At 37.3% G+C, this 9969-nt stretch overlaps 1 protein-coding gene across 2 annotated transcripts; it reads right to left on the reverse strand.

Moving 5' to 3' along the window:
- Window positions 1-536: 536 nt before the first annotated feature.
- LOC132183203 (G-type lectin S-receptor-like serine/threonine-protein kinase At4g03230) lies at window positions 537-4981 on the reverse strand. Of its 2 annotated transcripts, XM_059596605.1 has the most exons (8): window positions 3616-4981; window positions 2833-3294; window positions 2360-2512; window positions 2031-2242; window positions 1728-1938; window positions 1365-1602; window positions 1106-1256; window positions 537-1020 (listed from the first exon to the last, which is right to left on the reverse strand). In XM_059596605.1, the coding sequence occupies exons 1-8, from the start codon at window positions 4964-4966 to the stop codon at window positions 724-726; spliced, it is 3075 nt and encodes a 1024-aa protein (XP_059452588.1). In that variant the 5' UTR covers window positions 4967-4981; the 3' UTR covers window positions 537-723. The 2 variants fall into 2 exon arrangements, with proteins under 2 accessions (XP_059452588.1, XP_059452590.1); XM_059596607.1 differs by lacking the exon at window positions 537-1020 and having other exon boundaries at window positions 1111-1256; window positions 1408-1602.
- Between the last annotated feature and the right edge of the window lie 4988 nt (window positions 4982-9969).

Here is a 9969-nt window from a genome sequence, read left to right on the forward strand (position 1 = left end):
ATTCTTTAAGGGTTATAAGTCTTTATTTTGAAAGAACTTACAAAGTTAAATTCTGTACAGAGGTGATATATTTACTTTATGGCCTCCAGCTTCCGTACAGCTACGATCTACATCTAACAAAGTTACAATCTTGCCCAAGTCTTGCTAACTAAACATGAGACTCAAGCGAAAGGAATCAAACAAGCAACGACTATTGATTGGCATTATAATATTACATTGGAATAATAGACGGTGGAAGAGTAAATTTAGGCTTTAGGATCTCATTGAGGATTGAGGAACTTGATTTAGTCAAAAACTAGGCAGCCAACTCTGGCTCAACTTTACCTAACTTAATTCTTGCTTGTAAATAACACTGCTCAAACCCTCGGCCAGAAAAAGCAAAAAGAAGGAAAAAGAAAAAAAAAAATTATTACACTTGAATTAGTAGAGATTATATGCAAACTTGAACTCGAAAAAGAAGAGTGACCAAAGTAGTTATTGGAAGTATGTGTTACTTTACAATGACTAATACACAATAGCAAAAGAAATTACAATCATTACCAAATACAGTTACCATAAATAGGTTTCAATTAAAGGAATGGGTATTGGGAGAAAAGTTTCATTTAGATGAAGAACTAATACAACCTTCTTTTATATAGAAACCAATATTTTGTCCACTAAAACCTTTGCAAATGTAGTAAAGGACAGCTGGCAAGATCTTGCATTTGTACCATGCATTATCAATCATCTTCCTTCAAGACTAATAGTTAATTCTGTATTTGTTTCCAGTCTAATAGAATTAGCTGAGTCGGAATGGTCGGTCCCAGGAACAAAAGCTGGCCGTTTTGGAGTTGAAATTGTTCCAACTTCACTATCAAGCATTGCAACAACATTTAACATGGTAGGGCGGTCATTTGCGTCATTTTGTACGCATAAAAGTCCAATATTTACGCACTTCACGAACTGGTCTGCATTGCAAACTTCACGTAGAGTATGGTCCATTAAATCCAACACCTTGTTTTCTACCCACAATCTCCATGCCTGAGACAATTTTAAAATCACAATTTTTATGGGAGTATAAAATGATAAAAGATATTAATGACAACAGAAAATTAAACAAACTTACATAACCTAAAAGGCTTGGGGCTAGTTCTGACTCATAAAATCCTGTATTCTTTTTTCCACTTATAATCTCAAGTAGAACTACACCAAAGCTAAAAACATCGGATTTGATTGAAAAAATTCCATGTTGTGCGTACTCCGGAGATATATAGCCACTGCTTACCAACATATATATTTCATCAGTAAAGACATATAGCACTCATATATTTTGTGTAAACAAAGTTGGGGAATTGAAACTTGTCTATAGTCTAACGCAAACTTACTGAGTTCCAACTACTCTAGTTGTGTTTGCCCCGGTTTGTTTACCTTCAACCATCTTTGCCAATCCAAAATCAGATATTTTGGGGTTCATCTCGTTATCTAGAAGAATGTTGCTAGTTTTCAAATCTCTATGAATGATCCTCAGTCTGGAGTCATGATGAAGATAAACAAGCCCACGAGCAATTCCCAAAATGATTTTGAAGCGCATCTCCCAGTCCAAAGACATGCTTAGCTTTTGATCTTGCAAAGTATCCATTTGCCATTCAAGAGAACAATTATAGCAATAGTAATGAATCAGCTTTTACTCAAACAAGATAAATTTATCAAGCAGTGCAATATATTAGGAATTTGGTTTAGAAACCAACCAAATATAAATGAGTCTAAGCTTTTGTTTGGCATGTACTCGTAGAGTAAAATCTTTTCATCTCCATTTATGCAATATCCTCGAAGCCTAACAAGATTCCTGTGTTGAAGTTTTGCAATCAACACCACCTCGTTTTTAAATTCTTGTAACCCTTGCTTTGAGACACTTGAGAGCCTCTTTACAGCAATCTCTTGACCTCCTGGAAATGTGGCCTGGGATCAAAGTCACCATACTCACAATATTACCACTAACCAAAAACTAGTTTACATGAAGATTAAATGGAAATTAATGCTGTTAAAATCACCTTGTGAACAGACCCATAGCCCCCCTTTCCAAGCTTCTTTGCATTTGAGAAGTTATCTGTAGCAGCTAGAATACATTCCAAATCAAAAAATGGTACATCTATGCCATTCTCATCTTCTTCTCTGAACTCACCCGAGTCCATCAAGTCTTTGACATGTTTTTCAGTGTCTAATGCACGTAATACTCGATTTCTTCTACTACTTTTTCTACTTTCTGAGTTAGGAAGACAACCACATATGAAAGGATAAATAATTTTATTTTCATTCAAAGGGGCAAAACCTCAAATGATACACGCTGCACAGTATGCATTATGAAAAGCGAGACCTATACCTTCTTCCTTGGCCTTCTTTCTTCTCCATACATATACAAAAGTAATGGAACATGTGAGAGCAAACACGCTTATAATCAAAGGTACCATTCCACACAGAAGCAACCACTTCTTTCTTTTTGAAGGCTTTTTAAACGACTGAGGAGTATTACCTTCTACAAGAAAGAGATAGGACACCCATTATATTAGTAAAATTGAATAAGCTCCAATCACTATATTAAAATGATAATAAATAAAATTTAATTGAAATATTGTACAAAATTATTTTTGCAATTATAATTACAATTTTTTGGTCAAGGTCATGATCATGATATTGCTAAAAAGATGACTTTGAAAATTCTAGGAAATAAACACCTAATTTCTACGTAAAATTAGAGGTGGATTATACATAAAGTAAATGAAAACTTTTCAATAACAAAGAAATCTTAATTAGCCAGATTATATCTTGATAAAAATATATGAATAGCATCCTTACCTTTAGTAGTACAATTTAAAATTGTGCCATTCCATAAGAAGTTTTGCTTGCAAAAGCACCTCTTCTTTCCATCTATTGCCATATTACAATTTGAATTTGGCCACTCCTTGCAATCTTTGGACGAATTACAGCTTGGCTGCTGCGGGGGGTCCCAACTAATGTCTATTTCATCTTTAACTTCAGAGCTATAATTCCTCTTGAACGGCAATGACACATTGAGCAGTTGAGTTCCTCTTGAATTTATATCATATCCTGCATATTTGACTTGGATGACAAATGTCTGTGCACTTGGATCGATTTTGGTGACTCGATAGGTGCCACTGGGTGCCTTGAAGCTAACCTGGCCCGAGGAAGTGTTGCAGTAGAAACTAAAGTAGATGGGGTCACCGCAATTTATTCCAGTGCTTAGCGGATAGGGGATCAAGTTTGAGCCACAAGGCTCACAATTCCTAACTGTTGATTCTGCAAAAGGTATAAAATTTGGAGTAGTAATTAAACACTAAAAGATGAGATTATATACCTTTACTAAATTAGTCATATCAGTATCTGTTATGGTGCACCGGTGAGAGTTGAGTCTCATTGAAAAAGTATAAAGAAAAATATTAGTTAATATACTAAAGTGAATCATAATTCATTAGCTTATACTTTTGGGTTAGCTAAAATAATGTTCAACTATGTATATTAATATACTATTGGTAAAAACTCAATAACGACTTTATCTCCAACAGAATGTGTGGATGCAATTAATCCCGGCCAGCATATTCCAATGTGTAGAAGGAGTACCTATAATAGATTTTGGCACGCGGACAGAGACGTTACAAGCACGGTTTGTGTACTCCTCTTGAAGATTACTTAGTTCCGAAGTCCAAATTTTGCAGTTGTCGATCCCAGTAGTTCGTTTCGTGCTGTTTTGAGCTACCTCATATGAATAAGCCTGGCACAAGCTCACGGCAAGGCACTGCTTTCTGCATTTTGTTTCATTTATTTCGGGGAAATCAGAGTCTGGCTTGCCCACTTTCATCATCTTTAAGTTCAAGAACATGTCGCTGTTGTCAGATGATGTCGAATTTCTCCTGCACCCGTCTGAAAAATCTCCAGAATCCCAATTCTTGGGGTTAGCAGGCTGGAACCCAGGCAAACATTTGCAGATCAACCTATTGTTAATATTGCAGATGCCGAATTCCCCACAAGCATGGTAAACGCCACATTGGTCTTCCGGCTTTCTCCATATCAAAGACCAATTTCTCTCGTCCACATCCCACTTCAGATACTGTAATTCCCCCGTATAATTCATCACTAACCTTGCGTAACTATCATTCGTATAATTCATCCTTCCGTAATTATCCAGCCGAGGTTGTTTTGGGGAATTTGGCAAAAGTGGGAACTTGGTATTGCTGAAATTTGACAACAAGTAGTCATAGGGCATTTCATCTGAGCTCAAGAAGTTGCCTGACATCCAACTTCTCCAATAATCCAATGGCTTTTTTGTGATAACGTAGTGGCCCTCTCCTTCTTGATCTTGCTTAAACGTGAAATTCCCTTTTCCCGGGTCACCATCACCTGTCCATGAAATCAACTCGAGGTGTTTATCCATCTTCATACCTGGAAGAAATGTATCCGTTGGATTTTGGAAGCTCTCCCAAAGACTCTTCGCCAACTGTTCATCCCTTAAGACAAGGTTTCCAGAATCCATGAGCTTCACAGTACGATTTGTAGACGAAGAATTCTCAACACATACTGTACTCCAATAAACGTATCCGGTAGTATCCCAAATCTTAAGGTTGCCATCTTCTGCAATTCCAAAAGAAACTCCAGTGGAACGGTCAGTAACAGGGTTGTCTCTGTTGGCAACCCATACAACTGTTTGTTGATCCCATTCGTTATACCATATCCCGACATACCTTTTGGGGCTTGCGCTTCCCGTTGCCTTGAAGAATCCCAGTTTAAACCTTCCTCCACTGGAGACAAGGGTTGTTCCTCCTCCATCGTCAGTAATCCGCTCGCCATGCTTCAAAGTATCTCTAGCATCGCAATCCACACGACAGAAACACAACAAGAGTATGGACAAGAACAAGATGGACGACAGAAAACTTACAGACAATATGCAGTTGAGTTTTCTTCTTTGGCTTGCCATTATCAGGAGACTTACGGATTGCATTTTGAATCTATTTCCCAAAAAAAAAAAAAAGAGGAAGAAAAATGAACGCATTTTGAATGCAAGGACTAGGGCTGGGCAAAAACCCGCTGGCCCCAAACCCGCCCGCCCCGCCCCGATCCGCCCACATGGATTTTGAGTGTATTTTTGCGGGACGGCGGATTTTCCCCAACCCGCGCGGGGCCGGGTCGCGGGTTTTGAAATCTTTTTCTTGCGGGTTCCCGCCCTAACCCCACATAGCTATAAAACATAAAAAACCCTAACCCTAACATATTTTTCTACCTAGCGCCGTTTCTCACTTTCTCCTCTCTCTCGTCTCTCACGCTTCTATCTTCTGATTCTTCTCTCTTGTTCTCTCTCCATCTCTCATCTCCTTCTCTCTTCGTCTATGCCGCCCTTCATCTATGCCGCCGCTCGACATCCTCCGGCCATGGGCTAGTGCGCCGCTCCCACCTCGAGACCACGATCCAGGTTTTTTTCTCTCTCTCAAGAGATCTCAAGTTTTTAGTCTAGATTTCAAATTGTTTTTCTCCCTCGTCCAGATTTAATTCCAAGTTCTTTGGTTTAGGTTTGATTCAAGGGTTCTGATGTAGGTTGTGTAACTTGGGCTTGTTTAGAAGGAGAAGAAATTTGCAGAAGAGATGAAACGAAAAAGAGAGAAAGAAGAAGACAAGCCGGCGGAGGAAAGAAAGGAGAGGATCTGAGGAAGAGAAAACCCAACCCGCACAACCCGCAAAACCCGCGAAACCCGCCCCGATCTACCCCGCCCCGCAACACCCAAACCCGCGCGGATTTTCTTGCTTGTGCTCGGGTCGCGGGTTGGAATTTGCAGAACCCGCACTGTGCGGGGCGGGTGAGAAAAATGGGGATACCCGCCCCGCCCCGACCCGTGCCCACCCCTAGCAAGGACTGTCTCATCCTTAGAACAACCCCACCTCCCTTAAGAAAGAAATTCGTGGTGCGGAAATAATAAAGCGGAAAAAAAAGATAATAAAGCGGAATAATAATAGAGAGATGACACATAGATATACGTGGTTCGGTTTATGACCTAAAGGCTGCATTAAGCTCTTATTTCTCTGAATAATATTTACAACATAACATGCTCCTATTTATACGAGAATTATGTTTAATACAAATAAACTTATACTCTAGATAATAGTCTTCAAGAATGACTCAGTGATATTCTTCAACTGTAAGTTAGTAATAGTCTTAAACTGTGACTATTATTCTTGAACTTCATGGTATACTCTAACATTCCTCCTCAAACTCAAGGTGTAAACTTGTGAAAATTTGAGTTTGTTCTTTGGTCGGCAACGGAGGCCGAAATGGTGACCGGAAACTCATTGGAGTTGGTGACAGTCGAGGTACTTGAGTGGAGTTGATAGCGCCGGATTTGAAATATCAGCTGCCCTTAAACTTGAACTTTGGCAATTGTAGCCGGCATCGGCTACTATGACCAAGATTTGAACTTCGACAACTTTTGGCCGACATAAGCCAACTGTGGGCTGAAATAGGCCTGAATTTGAAACAATACCACAAAGACCAAAATAAACTGGGCCAACAAATGGCTATTTTTTTTTTCTTTTTTTTTTCTCAATATATATTTTGGTTTCCTCTTCTTTCCTTTTTTTTTTTTTTTTCGAGCCACTCCCAGTACCCACTAGGGGTGGTGCCCAAGGGGGTGGCTCCCTTAGAGCCAAGGGTGTGGCTCGGCCACCCCCATACGGCCAGATGAGACCTATGGCCAATGGGGTAGCTTTTCCTTTTAAAAAAAAAAAAATTAAGTTGGTGCCAAATGTCAACATTTGATTGGTCCACATTGACTTCCGTTAAGTCAACTAATGGTCAACTGACGGAAGGACTAATTTGTTCTATTATCAAAACTACAACGAAACTCAGAAGAGTATTTAGTATTTAACCCTATTTACAATATAACATGTTCCTATTTATAGTAGAATCATATATTTAATACAAATAGACTTATACTCTAGATAATAGTCTTCAAGTATAACTCGGTGATATAAGTCAATAATAGTCTTAAACTGTAACTATTATTCGTGAATTCCATGGTATACTCTAATACCGTAAACTTCAAATTTATTCTCCCACATTCCGTACGTGTCTGAAAAGCCCCTTGGAACCAAACAAACTTCTTGATGTTTGGGCAAAAAATTGAAAACTTTGATTTTCTTTTTTGGCGTAACTAAATCAGATAATACAGTTTTACAGGAATGAGTGAAGAACCCCACATCTCGTTATAAAAAAGTTAAGGAGAAGTAATTTCATTAAATACCATGCAAGCATAGAACACCACCACCGCTGCCCACACTTTCCTGTTCGGAGAGCGAGAAAGTGAGAAAATTAGCGAGTGAGCTAAACTATTTCAAGAGAGAAAAAAAAAAAAAAAAAATTGGAGAAGTTGAGGTTAATGAAGATTTTTTTTACTAAATTTGGTATGATTCAGTGTTTTGGTAGCATTTATTTTTCTTATTCTAAAGTTCAAGTGTCAACCTTTTATTGGTAGCACAAAATTGGAAAGTTTGTGCTACAACCTCAAAAAAGTTATTCTCAATTCTAATAAAATGGAGTTTAATGTTAGGGTGGGAAACAATTGTAACCATTGAGTAGTCATCCTTCTAACATTATTTTAACCATTGAGTAGTTTTCATCCATTTTGTTTAAATTCCTTAATAAATTTTTTGTCTGAAAACAATTGTAATTTGATTGTTGTTTGTTATTGTAAACCCACTACATTTACATCACAATTTAAGAAAAAACAGAGGTCCAAAATCGTTTGCAGAACCTAGCCAATGAAATTGTCTTAAGAGTGACGTAGGATTTTGCAGTGTTTACATTGCTGATTTACCACTGTCAACATCTTCGTCCGGAGAAGATTAGTGATTATTGGGGCAGCCGACAGGAGAAGTGGATACGTACCACTTTTTTATTTATAAAATCAATTATTGACGAGAGTGTCACATTTTTTTCAGAAAGGAAACGTACATGCACCATTCACTTATTTGGTCTGATCCATGGAGAATATTTTTGTAGCTGGTGTTTGTTCTTCATTCGGCTTCATTATAATTTTTGACAGTAACTCTCTTGCAACAATCATTTTAGGGTGATTGTTGCTTCTATCCCTTGCGGTTCTTTATTGAGTCATTTTGTTGTTATAATATCACTGTCACGGCCCTTTTCAGCCACAGGCTGGACGCCCGTCGTTTAGCTCGTCTGAAAAGTGCTTATGGGCTGTTTGGCATTGGTTTGAAAAAAAAGAAAGGGACCTGACGCCGTAGCAAAATTTCAATTTTTGATCGATTTAAATGATTAGTTGCTCACGACAAATGATTCAGAAAGGGTCCTGTCAGGATGAAAAAAAATAAAAAATAAAAAAAAGTGATGATGGCATCCACACAATAATGAAAAATAATAAAATATTATTAATTTTTAAAAAATAAATATAAAATCAAATATTAAAATATAAAAATAATTATTAAAAAAATATGAAAAATTCCACCATCTCACAAGGGTAGCCGGCCACCCCCTAGGGCCCTAGGTAGGGCCAAACCCATAAAACAACCGATCTTTGGGATGGCTCCCTAGGGTCCTAGGGGCTGGTTCAGCCAACCCCTAGGGCCAAACCCATAAAACAACCGACTCTTATGGGTGGCCGAAACCACCCCCAAGGCTGAATTGGGGGTGACTGAAGCCACCCGTAACGCCAAATCACCTCATATTTTTTAATAATTATTTTTATTTTTTAATATTTGATTTTATATTTATTTTTTAAAAAATAATAATATTTTATTATTTTATATAGGATGGGACACGTTGTGGATTTCTGGCTATTGGATGAAAATGAATAATCAAGATTTGAAAAAAAATAAATAAATAAATCCTTGGGCAATTTTATCACTATTGCCGGGGATCCCAATCCTATAAAGAGGTCTCTTATGTACAATAAAATTATTTAATAAAAGTAGTATGTAGTCTATAAAACTTTAGTATGTAAATGTAAACATATTGCTAAACTACTTTAATCTTGTGACTCTTGTTTATTATTCCGTTTTATACTTTCTTATTATAAGATCTTACAAATTCTTTAACAATGTTCTTTACACGTGGCTTGCTCACGTTGTACCAAAGACGAGCCCATTTGGGACACATTTGGATCCTCACCAATGGACCGGAGGAGTGTTTGTTCTTGTTAAAGTAGGCAAAATTGTTTAAATTATTTTTTTGGATAATTCTACTCTTATGCTAAAGAAAATTGATTCTCTTCTTCCTGTCCATTTGAACAGAAAAAGATCCCAATCCGAAACGCCTTTGTGGCGTTGTACTTTTGTGCTTCAGATGACTTGACATCTTGAGGTTTATGATGAAGCCACATTCTTAATTTTTTATTTAATCACATTCCAGTCTTTTCAAGTTTGACTAAGCAGCACCAATTAAATTTGGGTTAAAACTCCTATCGATGAAAACTCGACAATGGAAAATTGGCATGAGCTGGAGAATGTTTAACGTACTGGCGGACAAGGGCGGACCTACATTTTGGGGTGGGCGATTAATGTCCTCTCAAAACTTCTTAAAATTTGTGTTAAATATTTATTTTATAAATCTATCCTCTAAAAGTTGTATTTTTGTCCGCTTCAAAATAATATTTGTGCCTAACTTTAAAAATTTTTTGTTCTTTGTTTTTTAGTTAGTTTTACCCAAAACCCAAATCATCCCTATTTATTTAGTTTTCTTCTATACTCTAGTTTGTCAGAAACTCAATTTAGTTTGAAACTCAGCATGGTTAATTTTTGAGTGGTTATTTTGCAGTCATTTGGGTCACAATATTTGTTTTGACATCAAAAGTTAAATGGTTTAATAATTTGTGATTGCACCATTATTTGGCTCAACTATTAACATTGTTGTTGTTTGGAGGCATCAAGATCGAGATTGTTAGGAGAAAGAGTCCACACTCAAAGGTACTCTTT

Source organism: Corylus avellana, chromosome ca5, assembly GCF_901000735.1.
Source record: "Corylus avellana chromosome ca5, CavTom2PMs-1.0".
Classification (NCBI taxonomy): Eukaryota; Viridiplantae; Streptophyta; class Magnoliopsida; order Fagales; family Betulaceae; genus Corylus; species Corylus avellana.

Bases quoted from the DNA above. Each gene is read 5' to 3' on its own strand.
- LOC132183203 (XM_059596605.1), bottom strand. From the start codon at position 4,966: ATGGCAAGCCAAAGAAGAAAACTCAACTGCATATTGTCTGTAAGTTTT. The intron at 2,243-2,359 runs GTATAGGTCTCG...TTCCTAACTCAG, and splicing joins AAAGAAGGCCAAGGAAGAAG to AAAGTAGAAAAAGTAGTAGA. The intron at 1,603-1,727 runs GTTGGTTTCTAA...ATACTTTGCAAG, and splicing joins CTTAGACTCATTTATATTTG to ATCAAAAGCTAAGCATGTCT.